General features: G+C 36.1%; 2 protein-coding genes across 4 annotated transcripts in view; one reads left to right on the plus strand and one right to left on the minus strand.

Moving 5' to 3' along the window:
* Nucleotides 1-367: 367 nt before the first annotated feature.
* TAOK1 (TAO kinase 1) overlaps nt 368-18,696 on the minus strand; it is a 158,404-nt gene continuing 140,075 nt past the window's right edge. For all 3 annotated transcript variants that reach the window (XM_007183855.2, XM_007183856.2, XM_057535556.1), the window contains 3 exons: nt 18,067-18,279; nt 16,989-17,171; nt 368-9,791 (listed from right to left, as the gene is read on the minus strand). In XM_007183855.2, the coding sequence (XP_007183917.2) occupies nt 9,330-9,791; nt 16,989-17,171; nt 18,067-18,279 (858 nt within the window). In that variant the 3' untranslated portion in view covers nt 368-9,329. The remainder of the gene's footprint in view (nt 9,792-16,988; nt 17,172-18,066; nt 18,280-18,696) is intronic.
* Nucleotides 11,564-12,254, plus strand: LOC103013081 (dynein light chain Tctex-type 1-like). Its single transcript, XM_057535557.1, has one exon. The coding sequence runs from the start codon at nt 11,612-11,614 to the stop codon at nt 11,951-11,953; it is 342 nt and encodes a 113-aa protein (XP_057391540.1). The 5' UTR covers nt 11,564-11,611; the 3' UTR covers nt 11,954-12,254.

An 18,696-nucleotide genomic window follows, 5' to 3' on the forward strand; every position in this document is an offset into this window, starting at 1 on the left:
ACAAGGTCCAAGAACTGCATACATCTATGTGTCCATGTGTCTGGGAGGAACTGTAGTTACACAGACCACAACATATGCCTATATAAAACTTAAGAACCTGCAACAAGCCATTAGAACCTAAAGTAGAATCATTGCACATCCACAGCACAGTAGGCCACTTCACTGGGCACACAGAATTCGAGGCAATTAGTCTAGAGGGTTTTAGTCTACACTAGGGAGCTCATTCTTACCCATATCTTACTCATTTTTGTAACCCCCAACATCCAGCACAGTGCCTGAGATTCAGTAATTATCCAGTAAATAGTCACTGAACTGAAATATACTTTACGGGAATACAATTACTTAAAAAAACTGAGCAGACACTCTGTGTACTAAAATTACTTTATTACAGTTGATTTTTTTTAAACATTTCCTTTGCTATGATACAAAGGATACTTACAAACAAAATATTACATATGACCTTGTTTTCGCTCTTATGTTCTGACAACTTGGTAACAGCTTTAAATGCACAATCTATACAATTAATACAGGTTATATATGAACTATAAGGTATGTTGAACCAGAAGAATACTGACAATATACTGTACAATAAGCCTTACCAATTAGTGCTGCGGACCATTTCTACCAAAAGGAAAATGCACATCTGTACAGTCACCTTTACCAGCTGGTGCTGACAGTGAGGGAGAGGCTTCTTCCCCATTGCAACCCTTTGATAAGCCTCCACTGTGGGTGTCTGTTTGGTCCGAAAATTAAGAGGACTGTGTATATTTAAAATTAGTCATCGGTAAAGTGGCAGAACATCACTTTCAACATGATAATCTCTTGCCAAAAAAATCAGTCCTAGTTTTAAAAGACCACAGGTCCTTTGTCCACCATGAAAACCCTACAGGCTCAAGGGCTTTAGGAGATGAGAAGATGAAGGCTGCCAAAAAAGGAGGCAAGAAACCAAGCCAAAATCTAGGTCTTGCAAAATCATCATTTTTTTTCCCTTCACCAAAGGGAACTAGAAATGTACAAATTCATTGATGAACCTCAATGATAACATATCAGTTAGCTGATAACCCTCATTTTATCTGGACCCCTGACTTGTGGGAATAACTGAAAGAGATTGTGAATAATATATACTACTTTTAGAAAAGAACCTCTTGCTTAGTTAAAATATTCCCTTTAGCCACCAAAGCTGGTCCTGGGCTATTACAGGTGTGCATTCATCTCTCAATGGTCTACTCAGAAATGATAAGGTTACAGCTTTTTTTCTTTTCTTTTTTCTTTTTTTAAATAAAAAAGCAATTGGCTGAAGCATTTTTCTTTTTTTAGGTAAATAGCAAAAATAAAAATAAAAACCAACCCTGGCATTTGCACAAATAATGCAAATGGAGCGATATGGCCTTTAAGGTAATGGGTTAGTAGAAAGGAAGACAGAAGTGAAGAAAATCCAGAGAAAATGATGTACTGATTTTTCTTTTTAAAAATTTCTACAATACATGTGCAAAAAAATCATGCTGGTTGAGGAAAACAAAAGTAAATGAGTATATAAAACTAAAATCATAAATAATATGTTTGGATGACTGTAAAAGCAGAAACCAACCTGGGTTACAAAAAGGATTATACATTCAAGATGCTCTTAAACCCAGTGGGATAACTTATGTTAAAACTGTGTTAATAGTTACGTTAAAAATCTCAAGTTTGTTTTTAAATCTTCACAATACAAGCAAAGCTGTTTTAAAATATACACTATACATATTTCTCATAGTCTCTCCAACCTCATTAATGCGCATTAGGCTATCTTTTTCATATACTAAAACAAGGGGGTTTTGAAAGCTAAATTGCTCAGAGTAACTCATCCATTATTAAAATGTTTAAGTTTTAAATGGGTTAAAATTTTTAGCAGACTTACATAAATAGGATTTAGCAACACAAGTGTTAATGAAAAAAACTCTAAAGCATTTACAAATTATCAGGTTGAAATAGTCTCGGGAACTTATGTGCACTATACTTCAAAATGTTATTTACATCAGACCATCACTTTTGTAAAAATTTCCCTAAAAGATAAAAAACAAAATAAATTTGGAGAATTAACCCATTCTAACCCAGCAGAGAAGGATCATAAAAGGAGAGGTAAAACAATAACAAAATTATCTCTTAATAGAAACCCCACATATTCCTCTCTACTTGGATTTTGTCCTATGAAACCACCTGCAATTCCTAATAGGCTCACTTATCAAGTGGCAAGATAATGTGGTAAAATACCTTGTCAGATAGATTACTGGCCTCGAGTGGACTTCCTAAAAAAAATTTTCCTGTGTCTCCTGCTTGGATTATTTTAGGACACGTGTATGTAATTAATTGGAGGGGCACTCTAAGTAGGCACAACTCCCATTTAATGTGGAATAAAAGGTCTGACATAAAATGCTGTTGGGGAGAAGGGGTGGTGGTTTCTTTGATATTATGAAATGCAAGAAAGCACATTTGGAATGGGCACCAAAAAAGAGCTTTCTGGCAACATACCAGGGGCAGCCAACATCTTAATAAACTAAATATACTTGTCTATGACCAAAAAAGGGTTAGAAGGGTTCCAATATTTCCCCCCAGGTTTGTTTGATATGTGTCCAATAGTCACATGGCCAGCTGGAATTTGCAAACATTAAGCAGTTCCATCCTTTTAAATCACATAATTCATTCCATGACCATGTGTAATTTATAGAAACAATAATGTTCATGCTGAGGCAATGTATTTGAGGGCTCAGAAAAAGCAAAATGTGCCACTGCGAGAAACCTGTTCCCATACAACTGGTCTTCATGCTTTCAAGTGACCCAAATATACCCTTGATGCTAAGCCAAGCCATGCAAAAGCAAAGAGTACACACTTTTCATTAACACTGGTATCTCATTTCTAAACTTCACTGACCTCAGAGTTGCCAAAGAAACATGAGTAATGAAGGCATACAAATGAAGGTTCATGGATTTTAAAAAATGCAATTCCCTCATCTATGTTTACCAGCTTTTAATACCTTAGGCTACAAGGCATATCAAGGGATAATGACAAAGGAATACATGTAATTCTGGAAATAGGAAAATGCTCCAGAAATGGGATCAATGTGCCAGTAATAAGCATAGTTCATTTCATTTGAAAATTCAGCAAGAGAGCCCAATAAACAATTCCAAGCCATAATGTTATCACCTGCATAATTTACATAAACATTAAAACCCTTGCACTTTATAGACAAAACACACTTCTGTAAACATGGCCACTGGGGGAGGGAGGTTCCCTACCTCATTCATGATTGAGGACATGTAATCATTGTATTAAATAAAATGACTTTGCTTCAAAAGATTTTAAACCTGACCAATGGTTGAGCTTAATTTCTCCCTGTTTAACAACACTGAAGCATTAATTCTAAAAACGTCACCTAGGATGGTTTCAGGGTTAGATGCTAGGACCACAACTGGCAATGACAGCAACTCCTCTCTAGCTGGCACAGACTTATAAACTTTAGTACAAAAACAAAAAAATACAGAAACTAGGTCAATTTGTTAGCTACATATTTACAGATAATTACATGATTTCTTCACTCACAATTGCTAAAAACTATGAGTGAAAAGGAAACTGTGCAGGTTGAATTACCCGTAATTTAGGGGGAATTCTGGGGTATCAAGATACCCTTTTCATTCATTCACAAGTCTCATCTTCTCTCTGCTTTTTCATGGCAAACTACCTACAGATGTCCAGATTAGTATATCCAATGGGCATCCTGTTTCAGAGAGGATTAACCTTTTTCTCTATTTAAAGAAGACTCTCTTGTACATTGAAAAACAAAACAAACCCAACACAATCAAACAGATACACACAGACACACACACATACACACACACAAGCTCTGAAACTTCAAAAAGTTCTGATTGCTGGGTAACAGTTAACAGTGATGGTGACATAGTAAATGGCTCCCCAGTTTTAATTCTCTGCCTTTTTCTTTAAAGGATATCTATTTTGGGGTGGGTGAGAGAGAAGTGCAAGTTTAAGAAACCCACAACAGGCAGATAAGGTGCATGCTAATTTACATATTTCTTATGATCTGAAGACTACCATTAGGCCAAATAGATTCTCTTCCCTTGCATGAGTGAAATTTTGGAAATCTGAATATAAACAAGGGAAGAATTAGTTAATGTGACTTTAAAGGGGGCTACCAGAATTCAGTAGAAAATATAAATGCACAATAAAGGAAGAGTTCTCAGCTTCACTTTCTTTTTCTAGACAGTGTTTAATAAGACTTCTTTACAAATTAAGTCACTTTCAATGTAGACTTACTGTAGTGATTTAATAAAAGTGCAGACAACATAACCAGACACACAGCAAAATAGACTTCAATCAGTAGTCCTTGCATACAAGAGGCAAGTCTGCTAAGTGTACAGCACACTCTTGATCCTTTAAGGAATCTGAGGATGGAAAATTTCCAGTTCTTAACAACTAAGAGTAAGTGACTGCCTTTTAATAGGCAATGTTACAACCTGGTTGGGGGGCACTATCATGATAGATGAGGGAAAACAGAGAATTTGTTTCTCTTTAATAAGGATTTGTATTTTGGTAAGCAGCTCCAAGATGACAGGCCAAGTTTTAGATTTGTTCCTTAGAGAAAGCAGTTTTCTAAGAAATAAGAGCCTCCTCTTCCATCATTATAGGAGATTCACACTTATACACCTTAAATATATTATTTTCTGACTGGAATATACACTAGACACTTCACATTGTGAGCATGGAACAAAACGCAGGGTCATATAAACTTTTTAGGAAAGGGTTGCAGTGTTGGGCCAAATCTGTGCTTGAAAAGTAGTGCCTCCGAAGGGGTGGAAGGTGCATGAAGAACTTACTATTAGCAAGCAAGAAGAGGCAGCTAAAAGGAGAAATCCCCTGCCAATACCAAATCCTTCTCTCCCAGTGGCCATTTCCTGTTGATTTTATAGTTTAGGAGAACCTTAGATGCTTTAGCAGTAATTCCTTTCTTGGATGTTTTGGTCCTTAGCAAAATTTATAATTATTATTATTAATGGAGTAAAAAGGGTAAGAGGATCAATGGCACCACTACTAAGAAACATGTATGGAGTGCACATGAAGATTATGTGACTTATTGGTTCTTTTTATCTTTGCAGAGGAATCACCACCAGTGTTTTTAGTTTCCATGGTTCATTTCTCTCTGCATCACCTATCTTTCATTGCATCACGACACAAACTCACAGAAACACTAACTGGCTCCTTCCCCAGCACTATTTTACTGCATTGCAACTTATGGTTCCACATTTTACTTAACTTTCTTTCCACCCACTCAAGTGCTAAGAGGGGATTAAAATAGAAAAGATTGCATCTAATGACCACCTTCTCATAAATATCAACCCAGAGTACTCATTGTTAAGAAACACATGCATTCTTGCCTTAACTGAGGACTAAAATAATGAAACAAAATAACAGAACCTTAAGTGCCCTGATGGAAATGTACAGTATGAATTATATTCATCAATCTATACACACATATAGACACTCATATGTATATACAATATATACATACAAATGATAATAGCTATACCAAAAATGTGCATATTTAACACAGTTTTTAAAAGCCAGTAGATTATGGTATAATACAATTTATTTCCACTAGTGAATGGCACAAATGGAGAAATGCAAAGGAGGTGTTTCAAGTACAATAAAGTCATTTTTCACAGGTGAAAATAAACAGTATTATTCCAGTGTCCAACACAATGTATTCTATAAAAGTTTAAAATGCCAGACATTTAGTTAAAGAAGTAGAAAGCTACTAAAGTCTGCCTTATGGTCTGAAAAAGACACTCATAGCGTTTTCAATTTTTGAAAAGGGGGTGAGGAAAAATAGGTGGGAGTGGGAGAGAGTCAAGGATAGTTTCTTTAGTGTACTGAATGGTGTTTACCTGATGTCTTGGCAGCTGAAAATCATGACTATGCTAAAAAGTTCAACTTACCAATAATAAATCCTTGGCCTAGAGTACCAAGCATATTATATCTGTGGGTGTGGCTTCAAATGCAGGACTACTCATCTCTAGGCACAGAAATGACTAAAAAGAATGGCAGCTCTCAATAAAACTAATAAAAACATATTTTCCAACTAACTTTATCTATATAATGAAAATACTTTCAGATACTTTAATTCGGGGTTAGAGCTGACTTTAACAAGGGGAAAAATATGTGCAAAAGGAAGGGAACCCCATTAGGAACAATATATTTCAAGGTATGAGGTTTTGCATTTTTCTAATGCTAACTTAAAAAAGGGAGAGACAGTGAACACAAGAAACTTTTACTGCCAAGCTCTGGATACCAGACATAGCATTTACGACTTTCTGATATGCTGGACAAATATCGCATACGTTTTATTTTCTTAAACACATATATATCAAGTGAACACCAACAATGGGGAAGAGGTAGTAGTAATTTGATCAAATGTTGACGTCTGTACACTGATTCAGAAAGTGCCTGCTTCTTTCTTCAGAATCTCTCAAAACCTTTCAAATTTTCCTGCTACAAGCTTTACTCTTTGATAATTCCTACCATGTATGATATTCCTCAGAAGTTAGATCTTGCAAACACACACAAATCAATTAAGTTGAACCATTTTTGCAAACTATATATATTTTAATTAAAATGAACTTAATGGAATAATCCAGGTATAGTCATGACCTACATGTAAAACTGGTTGCCACACAATTAAATCAGATACAAAGACCTACTGGATAGACATCTGGAGTCAGTATTCAATCACAATTTTACAAGTACATATGATCTGCATGAACTCAATAACTCAATCTGACTAATTTAAGTCCACAAGTGGACTTTAACATGTATTATTGGTAGTATTTTTTATTTTAAAGAGTTTTGTATGTAAAACTGAGCTGTACTCCTATTCCACCCCTCCAGTAGTACAGAGGGGCCAGATCTAATAAGAATTTTTTTTAAAGGTATCAAATTCATTATATTTTTGGACATTAATTCTAAAGCTCTCTCCTATCATTTTCCTCCAAATAGGTAAATATCTCAATTTGTTTGAAATACTGTAGAGTAGGTGAATGTAAAATGATAGAAAATTAAAAGCTCCTTTCATTAGACAGACAAGAAGTACATGTCACGTTCACCTAAAAACTGGTGATCTCAAGCATGGCCAAGAGGACAATGTACCGGAGTGCTACCTGAAACACTGCCTAAAACTGTGTGTGAATTCTACTGTGATCTTGGTTTTTAAAAGATTTACAGTAAAATATTAATTTTTCTTCTAGTTACCTTTAAATGAATGCCAGAAACTCCTAAAGGGGAGGATTCATGGAGATTAGACTGACGTACCTGGGGAAGACTTAAATTTTGTTGAGAAAGCCAATATTTCAACAATTATAGATTACTGCTTGGTCATCAGCCTGGTCTAGGTGAAGAGTATCATTGAGAGGGACTCAGAAAATTCTACCTTGGAGTCCTCTATTACGAAAAGCAGGATCCAGAGTCAGCAGCAAGGGTTCTTCAAGACAAGGGAGGGGTCAAGACAACCTGTAAGAAACTCTGATTTATCACTGAAAAGAAAGTTTTTTTCCTTCAAGTCATACTCACAGCTTCCTACCCACCTTCAACTCAATTTCCACACTAGCAGTGGAATACCAAATAACATCTAACTTTCAGCATTGGGTTGATCCTTCATTGCAAAACTAAACAGAACAGAACAGAACAAAACAAAACAAAACACGCCCCTCTGTGGGAAAAAAAAAAGTTAGCGTTTGTCAAGAGATTCCCTGACCACTATAACTTACTTTACTTTTTTTTCCTTTAATTTGCCAAACTTGCTAGTTCCTTTTCAGTAGTACTTTAGCACTGAGGCTAGAGACTTCTGGAAGTGGTGTTTCCTGTTGTGTGATGTTAACATGATGCCAAATGGTCACTAAGTCTCAAGGAACTAGAAGTTTGTAAAGTATTGCAGCAACAAAAACAGCAATTTTAAAAAAAAAAAAAAAAAAAGAGGACCTGCACATGCAGCAAAATCTACAGTGGTGATGAGCATTAGTCAGCAGCTGGTAAAGTCATTGGCTCAGTGACTCCTGGTTCACTATGGCAACTAAGCATTTAAATAATTGGCTATTCTACTTGTAAACAGGAAATCCCATAAGCCAAAAGGGGTAATCAAATTATGTCTATGTAGTGTGGTGAGAATTCCAATAGATGGCAGTTTGCAAATATGGCATCATTCAAAACCCTCTGGCATTTGATTTGTATTGGCTATATGTCTTTGTTTTTGTACAAAGTAAAAGTACTGTCTGGGGTCTTGGGAGTTATAGAGCTTAGCTAGGATAAGATATCACAGTATAAGCAACAAAACGTCAGGATATAGAGGCTTCATCTCCTCACTATGCTGCTGAACATACCCACCATATGAACTTTCAGGGGCCTCTCTCACCCTTCTGGTCTTCCCCTTTAAAGGCTCACAGGTTCGTTGATGCAATTCCCACACAACTTGTTATCTCCTTACACCTCCATCTCACCATGCCACAAAAAAGGCACAATTGAATGGACAAAAAAAAAAAAAAAAAATCACTGACAAATCTATGCAGCATTCAGAAAAAGAACTAAATTGTTTTCTACTCTCTGAAAAAGTCAATGGAACCCTTTAGTGTTCATGGATTTCCACATTCTTTTTCACTCCAAATGAGGCTGAGAAGTCAGACCAATTTAATAAAGAAAATACATTGGTGAGGGGACACAGATGTGTTTCCATAATAACTTGTTTCAGCATATGCTGCCTGCTGTGAGTGGCTTATAAGAATTTGGGGTATGGAGAAAGGCTTTAGATTTTTTCACGACCTTCTTAGGATATAACTGCCCCAAAGTGATGACTCAAGACACATTGCTGCATTCTATTTTTGCAGTGTTCAGAAAATACCCCCTAACTAGCCAATTTCTTGTAACCACATGCTTGAGATATATATATATATATATATATATATATATATATATATATATATGTGTGTGTGTGTGTGTGTGTGTGTGTGTGTGTGTGCGTATGTATATGTATACACACATACATATCAATTCCCCTTTTCAAAATTTCTCCAAAAGTTAAAAAACAAAAACAAAAAAACAAAACCCGGCAGCCAAATACTATGACATCTCAATTAGTAAACACAAAACAGAACGCTTTACAAAAATGAATAAAATATACCATGTGCACTCAGCTTCCACACTGTAGTGCCCAAGTGAGGAGGCTGCTGTGACGATGTCTGTAGGCAGTTTCTTTTGGCAGACAGCTCCAGCGGAATTGCCACTCTCAATTATTAAGTTATGTATAAGACATGTGTGACCCATTGGATATTTGTGAAGTGACACTCGTGCTTCTGCTCATGCCCTGCTCCGTCCGTCCCCCAGAAGCTGTCCGCCTTAGAGCCTGAGGGCTATTGCGGACTCCCATACTGCTACCTCGAGGTACCCCTTGCATTGGCCCTGAGGGGTGACCCCACGGCTGGGGTCCACCTTGCATTGGATGGCCCCAAGCCTGTGGTGGGCCACCCATGGGATGACCCCAGTGAGGTCCTGGACCCCCAGTAGGATTGTGAGACCAACCAGAAGCTCCCGGGTAGCTGTGGCTGAATGCCTCAGGGGAGAGATTAGAAAGGACCATGTTACTAAAACCTAGTCTCATGCTTTCAGAGTCAAAGGCTTCAATTTCTCTGGCTTGACGCTCCAGCAGGCTTCGTATTCGTTCTGTGCGTTCATTCTGCAAAGCCAACATTTCTTCTTCAATCTGATGGGGGTTAGGAGGAGAGAAGCAAAAAGAAAGCTGATTTATTTTTTAAAATCTACAAACTAAGGAAGTGATAATTACTCAGCTTTGAAGTGAATCATAACAAAGTTCCCTCTGGCTATTTTATGGATGTACATTCAAAAATCAAAGAGATGTACTGTAGAAATAATCCATAATTTATATTTCTAAAATGTGTAAAATCAAGTTCTTAAAAGCAAAGGCAATAACCTCTACTAAAATAATAAATCAAGGCAATTATCATCAATGGCTACTAAATCATTAGGTAAAACACTGAATAAAAAAAAAGTGGGTGAAGGGAAACTAGCTTCATCAGACACACCAAAATCTCACTCTAATAAAATAAATGTGGGGGACTTCCCTGGTGGTGCAGTGGTTAAGAATCCACCTGCCAATGCGGGGGACATGGGTTTGATCCTTGGTCCAGGAAGATCCCACATGCCGCGGAGCAACTAAGCCTGTGTACCACAACGGCTGAGCCTGCACTCTAGAGCCCCAAAGCCACAACTACTGAGCCTACGTGCCACAACTACTGAAGCCTGCGCGCCTAGAGCCCGTGCTCCGAAACAAGAGAAGCCACCGTAATGAGAAGCCCACGCACCATAACAAAGAGTAGCCCCCGCTCGCCGCAACTAGAGAAAGCCTGCACACAGCAACGAAGACCCAACGCAGCCAAAACTAAATAAATAATTAAATAAATAAGATTAAAAAATAAAATAAATGTGGTATTGGTGTAGGGACAGACTAGTGAAATAGAAATAGAATAAAGATCTCAATTTGTAGGTTTTTAAAGCAGGACAAAAGCATTAATTAATTAATTAATTAATTAAATGGGGGAAAAGATGGATTCTTAAACAAATGACACAGGCACAACTGGCCAACCATCTGGAAGGAAATAAAAATGGAACCCCATCTTACACCACATTCCAGATAGACCAAAGCCTTAAGTGAAAAGCAAACAAACAAAAACTAAAATTTTCATTAAAAAGTTAGTTTCTATATACCTAGAAATTAGTGGTTGGGTAGCCATCATAATCAGTTCTGGAAAACTGGAAGGTATTACAAATAAATGTAGTTGACTATACATATATTTTTAAAAATGTAAAATAATTCATAATAAAGTCAAGAGACAATGAAAAAAAAGTTGATGGAGAACTTTTTTATGACTGATCAAATTGATAATTGCCTAACCCCACTGATCAATATTCATATCACTTAAAAGGGGGACAGCTAGACATTATGTATCTCTTGACGTGATGCAAAAGGAAGTACACAGTAACCCTCATGAAAATTCCTTGCAAAAATTAAAAACTGAAACTAAATACAATCATGCCTCTGTATCTAATTACCAGTTTATATAGGAAATATGAAGTAAAAAAGAGAATACATTAAATGACACCATGAGGACGCAATCAGCCAAATCCAGATTTTGAGAATTCCTACAGAACAAATGATCCAATCCAAATGGGGGAAAAAAAAAAGTGTAGGGGAGAGGGGCCTATTATAGACTAATTAACTTAAAAGACAATTAACCAAAGCAATGTCTGGACCTTGTTTGGGCCCCAATCCAAATAAGCCAACTTAAAGAAGACATTTCTGAGATAAAAGGAGAAATTTAGGCATGGACTGAGTATGAGGTAATACTTAAATTTTATTACCAATTTTGTTAAATATTATGATGGACTTATGATTATATTAAAGTAAAAATGTCTTTATCTATATTTAGGAGTGAAATGATGCTATGCTAGAATTTGCTTTAAAATATCCCAGACAGGAGGCAGAGGCAAGGCGCCGAAGGAAAGATGGAAGACTACCAGGCTACCAAAGAGACTGCTTTTGTTGTTGATGAAGTGAGCAACATTGTAAAAGAGGCCATAGAAAGAGCCATCGGTGGCAATGCCTATCAGCACAGCGAAGTGAATCAGTGGACCACAAATGTAGTGGAGCAAACCCTAAGCCAACTCACCAAGCTGGGGAAACCATTTAAATACATTGTGACCCGTGTAATCATGCAGAAGAACAGAGCGGGATTACACACGGCAAGTTCCTGCTTCTGGGACAGCTCTACTGATGGGAGCTGCACTGTGCGATGGGAGAACAAGACCATGTACTACATTGTCAGCGCCTTCGGACTCTCCATTTGACCATCTCGTCCAGACTGTGATTTTCTCCTTTTGTCCCAACGTTTCTCTACCATCTTCTAACCACCAGCCGTCTAGTCAGTGATCACCTGTCTCACTCTCTTTAAGTGTGTTTTTGTGGCACTCTCAAAATGTAGAGAAAAAAACCAAATAACCACACTGTTCTGTGACCTGCACAACCTAAGTCAGAGGAATCATCACTGAAGGTAGTCAGGAGCCTGTCCTGACACTTGTCTTAACTTTGAATGTTTCTTTTCAAAGGTGCTAAAAGCAGAAATCTGCTAAGTGTGAAACTTTCTCTACTCTCTGAAATGACTGAAATACACTAATTTTCCATACTTTGTACTTTTGTTAGAATAATACATTATTCCAATTAAAAAAAAAATATCCCAGACAGTCTTTCCCCCAAGAGTGTGTGTGTGTGTGTGTGTGTGTGTGTGTGTGTGTAGCGGGGGGAATAGATAAGAAAAAATTAGCAAAATACTGATAACTGTTGAAGCTGGGTGATGAGTACTTGGAATTTCATTGTACTAATTCTTCCTACTTTTGTATATGTTTGAAAATTTCCATGAAAAAAAAGTTTTTAAAAGATAGGAAAAAAGAGAATTTGTAAAGGAGCATTAAATAATCATGTTTCAAGATATTTGAGAACTTAAGCCAATAGTCTCATATATATATATATATATATGTATATATATATATATACATATATATATATTGCTATCTGTAGAAATCTAGCTCAATAAATGTTTCCTTTCTATGTGTCATTTTTAAGTGCCCTTAAAAAAACACAGTTTAGCATGGGAAACACATGCAAATAAAAATTACAATAGAATATGATAAGATGTAATAATAGATTTATAAAGTATAGCAGAAATACTAAGGGACGGAGTGATTCACTCTACAGGAGAAGGAGACTAGGGCAAAGAAGTCTTCTTAGAGGAGGTGGCAGAGACTGGATTCTGAAGGAAGAATACAAGTTTACCAGGAAGACAAGCGGAGGGGAAAATATTTTCAGCAGAGAGAACATGTGCAAAGACATGGACAAATGGTAAAAATAAGAAGTGTTCGGAGAATTACAGATCGGCCAGATGGACTCCAGTGAGAAGAGTCTGAAAATTATCGAAAGTTCTAAATACTAGTGTTACAAAGATTTAGAGAGGGCCATTCATTTGAAGACTGAAGGAGAACTTAGATTAAACATGAATGCTTCCTGTGAGGGAAAGACATCAAATTGTTAACTGTGGTGACTTCTGAGTGGAAGGATTAAGGACATTTCTGTTTCTCTATATTTGCCAGGTTTTAAAAAATGATTGTGTATTTATAAAATAATTTTCCCACTCTTTTAATATCTATATATAAAATACCCAATTCTTTGGAATTAAACTTATTTATCTCTAAGGATTCAGAGAACTTCAAATTTTTAAAGTATTTTATATGTAAAAAAATTTTAAATCCATTTACTTAAAAGCACTTATTTTAATTTGAAGGATCTAATAAATGATGGGAAAGCACTTAGCATGTAACTGATCTGAATTCCTTGCATATAATCTGAAGGAAACTCATGATAAAAATATTAAACACATTAATGCTTATGAACCTTTTATCCAGTAAGTATTGCTTCAATTTTGTTTGCTGATTAGTTTTGCCATTCAAGAAACTCAGAACATTCTTCAATTAAACAAAAATAAAACCTAAGATTTGTGATAGGTTACATTAATCCCCATTTCTTTTAAAACATGTTATTTATTACTGCAAATTAAAAAGGTGGTTTCACTGGGTAGATAAAAGTTACCATACTTAAGACTTTTGAGAGGCTCTCCCAACCTATCTTCTTTGAAATCAAATGATATTTTTGTGTGAATATTTTCAGTTCCACAAAGAAAGATCCTGCAAGATGTTCCAGTCGTCAATTCTCACTTAAAAACTACCAACCATGTTTGTTGATACTAAGTGAAATACTGAAAGAAAATTAATTGAAATGATAAAACTAAAAAATGAAAACATTTATACTTTTGGAAATACTGCCACTTTTCATGCACATATAAAATTCACACGGAATCAACTAGGCGCCAATAAAAAATAAAAAATTTAAAAAATTCATAGGGAATTTAACATTTATAGTTATGTTGTCATTTTGCTGAAAATATTAATGTAAATGAAATATGAGAAAAGTCATAAAAGGACCTTATGTGAGTCAAGTGAGGCTTACTTTTACTTTGTTGGTGCCTCAACCTACAGGAACAACTCTTGGTTCATTTCGAGATTAAAGCAAACTTCAAAGAGAACTATTCATCATGAAACAAGTAATATTCACTCTGGTTCCACCTCTATTTATTCTCAGATTACTGTTTCTCATCTGTACAACCAGTAAGTGCCAAGTGCAGAAAATACAGCAGTTAAGATTTTTCAAAGTTTCTGTAGAGAGGATACCTGGGGTTTGGTAGCTGCCAACTGACCCCAAACTGCTTTACATGCACGTCACTTGAAATGTAAATATTAGCCCTAGTAGCAACTCAAAGCACTATAGATTCATCACCCTACTGTTCCTTTATTATTTGTCATACCAAATAATCTTATGTATTTTCCCTTATCAAAGTAATATAAACCGCATTAAAAAAGTAAAATAGAGGGAATTCCCTGGCGGTCCACTGGTTAGGACTCTGTGCTTCCACTGCAGGGGGCACAGGTTCGTCCCTGGTCAGGGAACTAAGATCCTGCATGCCGCGTGGTATAGTCCCCCCCAAGAAGTAAAACAGAAAAACAAACCATTCTATCATGTTAATATAGCCACTACTAGCATTACTTCAATTCACTTTAAGTGTGATTGGTCTTTATTTTATTCAACACATCATAAGCATTTTTCTATATTAATACTGTCTTTGTAGCCATCATTTAAATGGTTGAATAAGATTTTATTAAGTGGCTTGGCCATAATTACTTAATTATATCTCTATCTTAGACAGTTATGTATTTTAAACCATTATAAACTATGCTATAATTACCATATTTAGCATCTTGTTTTTCCTATATTTGGATTTCCTTAGAATAAATTCTCAAACACTTAACATTTCCAAAGTACAATATATACTTCCAGAGGGAGGGAAGAGATATGGGGACATATGTATATGTATAACTGATTCACTTTGTTATAAAGCAGAAACTAACACACCATTGTAAAGCAATTATACTCCAATAAAGATGTTAAATATATATATATACACTTCCAAATTGCTTTGTAAAATGCATTAACAATATATGAGAGTGCCACTGCACCTTCACCAATGTGTATCAGTTTTATGCCCATATTTTACTAGGCTCTGTAGAACATACAGGCTTGGTTCATATAGTGAAATAAGATTGTACCTAAGACACTAATCAGCACTAACTCTGAACCACTAGGTGGAGCTAAAAATACAAATACACAGTCCTATCCCAGTATCCTTGGGGGAAGGGTTCCAGGACCGTTCCTCAGATACCAAAATCTGAGGATGCTCAAGTCCCTTATCTAAAATAGTGTATTATTTGCATATAAGCCAGACAGATACTCTCATACTTTAAATCACCTCTAGATTACTTACAATACTCTATACAATGTAAATGCTCTGTAACTAGTTGCTGGGGGCGTGTGGCAAATGGCAGTTTTGCTTTTTGGAACTTTCTGGAATTTTCTTTCCCCCAAATACTTTCAATCAGAGGTTAGTTGAATCCATGGATGCAGAACCCACAGGTATGAGAGGGCTGACTGTAAATAGTACTAATATTTCTCTCACAACACTATAGGGAGTTTTCATTTTAGTGTTAATTTTTTGAAGCATAAGAGACAGACTTTAGGTTGAATTTTAATACGCAAGTTGGAATCAGACAGATTTATGAAATCTGTACAAGGGACAAACTAGATTTTTCTCAAAATTTATATGTGTTTATATCTTTCCCATCTTGAATGAGAAACGTAAGTGAGATAATTTTTAGAGGCAAGTACCTCTTGAAGAAGCCAGTAATGAGAGCTATGCCAGAAAAAGAGTAACATCTTATTTAGGTGGGTTTTTTAAGAATGTATTTTTTAATTTAATAAGGCATTCTATTTTTATCACAAGAACTGCAGGAAACAGAGGAAAATCTATGGAGCAATGGTCTAGAAACCATGACAACTTTTATTAAGTTAGCCAAGTACTAACATACAAAGGATCAATGGAGCTAAGACTATCACCTGTTGGGAACTTATGGCTCAGGAATTCTGGAACATAGCTCTGAATCCTAGATACAATTATATCCTACTACTTCTCATGACAAAACTTTCCTCTTTATCTTTCAAAATCTAAAAATCTTCTGTCCATCAGTCTTTCCCCAAAATACACACACACACACACACACACACACACACACACACACACACACACACACAGCTATAATACCTTAAAGGATGGAAAAGAAATGAATCTGGGGATTTTAGTTCTATTCTCTAATATATCTGACAAAGAATAAGTGAAAAAAAGAGAGAAAGAAAGAAAAAAAGATACATCTAGAAGTAACATTTTCAGCTTGTGTAGAACTGGCTTTACCTTCTGTCCCCTAGTACTCTTCCACCAATCTGTATAGTTCCAGGCCCAGGATAGAAGAGTAAAGTATATATTCCAGATCTTTTGCCCCTGCCTCTCTCAGGCAATTACTAAAGTTCTTTTTCTTCACTATCCAAGTTTTTCTCCAATCTCTTTAGGTAGAGCTAGGTACACAAAAAAAGTGAGGAACATGGAGCCAGAGCTACTCTCTCACAATTCAACTGTCTTCACATAACACCATATCCTTCCTCTAGCAATTACTACTTAACTATATTCCTCTGATGTTTAGAATTCATTAATTATAAGGTTCATTACTGAAATAATAATTTTAAAGACAAACACTACCAAAACTAGAATTAAGGAAATATGGTATGGTGAAAACAATCTAACGCCACCTCTGTTAATATGAAAATGTATTTATAAAATGTTTCTGATGAAGGCAAATACTAGCACAATTAACTTCCTTCTATTATCTATACCTTTTGTTCTAAGAGCGCCCTGCGGAGGGAGACCCTCTGTTCAAGTTCCCGAAGCTCTCGATCATGTTGTGCCTCAGCTTGCATCTTGATTTTGCTCTGATATGCATTTAACAGCTCCAGTTCCTGCTGCAGCTGCATCTTTAAAACCTGGCACTCTGCTTCCTGTGCTTCATCCAAACGCAGCTGAAAGAGAGGAAAAAACCCAGATATATCCTACTGTGAGCTATTTATCCATGACCTATGGAAAGGAGGTGTGAGAAAAGACAGACAACTCTTTTGTAGGATACACAACTGTTCTCTCTTGTATCTTGGAGTAAACATCTCTGAAAAAGGAAGGCACAATAACCAGTGATGGTAATATGAAGATAAAAGCTATCATAATCTATTAGGAGGATGCCTGAATAATCATATTTTTTTTAAGAAAAATCTAGACTCTGACTAGGTGATGTAAGACTCTAAATCTCTTCTCTGCAATGGAAATAACTACAGAACAGGGACCAGCAAACTATAGCCTCCAGACCAAATGTGGACAGCTGCCTGTTTTAATTAATTAATTTGATAGTCCACTAGTTAAGAATGGCTTTTACATTTTAAATGGCTATATAAGTACCCACATAATTATCCTCAATTTTGTACCACGGACTACAAAACCTAAAATATTTACTATCTGGCCCTTTAAGAAAAAGTTTGCAAAACTTATATAGAAAATATTTTGTATTTGCCTTCACTAAAATGTGACCATTTGGATTCCCAATACAGTACTACTTTTTGCTCACTGCTTAACAAAGCTGCTGCTCTAATCCTCCTATACCGTTGGGATATGTGCTGAACACCTGAGAGGCACTGGCAGAGCGCCTATTTAGAACCTCATGACTAAATGTATCAATGAGAATTCTATATAAATCATGCCTACCTCTAAAGCAATGCAGAGAACAGGAAAAATATAGATAACCACCACTATTTCCCAGGCTGTAGGAGAGCTATCACTTCCAACCAGTATTTTAATTGCTGGGATTTCATTCAGGTGGTGGGATGAAAGGGGCACTGAATTTGTTTTGCTTAAATAAAACGAACTCACAGCTTGGGTGGACAGCATTTCATTAATGCTGTGGTCATACTGTTCAGCCAAGATGGCTAACTTCCGGGTCTGCTCCTCCTTGAGCCGTTTCAGAACAGCTTTGTGCTCACTCTTTGGTGTAGTCTCCAGTAGGTGATTTCTTAATGCTTTGTACTGTCTGGTTTGGATTTTGCAGGTGTCCTGAAACTGCTTTTTTATTTGGAGTTCTTTAGACTGGGAAGGAAAAAAAAGATGTATATAATTTTTAACATATGGCATTTGTTATACCTTATGCTTATATGAAAATAAAGGCTACTAGGAGACAAGGAGATGAAAAACAAAAAGGTCAGACCATAAGGTTGCAGGTATAGTACTTTTCCACTTGGTTATTAGGTCAAACCATTACGTTCTATGGATTTTTGTAACAAAAGCTCTAATTTAAAACATTAGAATATCAAAAACCTTACCTTTTTCATAGGACTTAAGGTAATACTCATTATTTTACTAGTACATTTAGTTACAAGTAAGTTTTTTTTTTATAGATTTTTTTGATGTGGACCATTTTTAAAGTCTTTATTGAATTTGTTACAATATTGCTTCCGTTTTATGTTTTGGTATTTTGGCCGTGAGGCATGTGGGATCTTAGCTCCC

Source organism: Balaenoptera acutorostrata, chromosome 20, assembly GCF_949987535.1.
Source record: "Balaenoptera acutorostrata chromosome 20, mBalAcu1.1, whole genome shotgun sequence".
NCBI classification, from domain to species: domain Eukaryota; kingdom Metazoa; phylum Chordata; class Mammalia; order Artiodactyla; family Balaenopteridae; genus Balaenoptera; species Balaenoptera acutorostrata.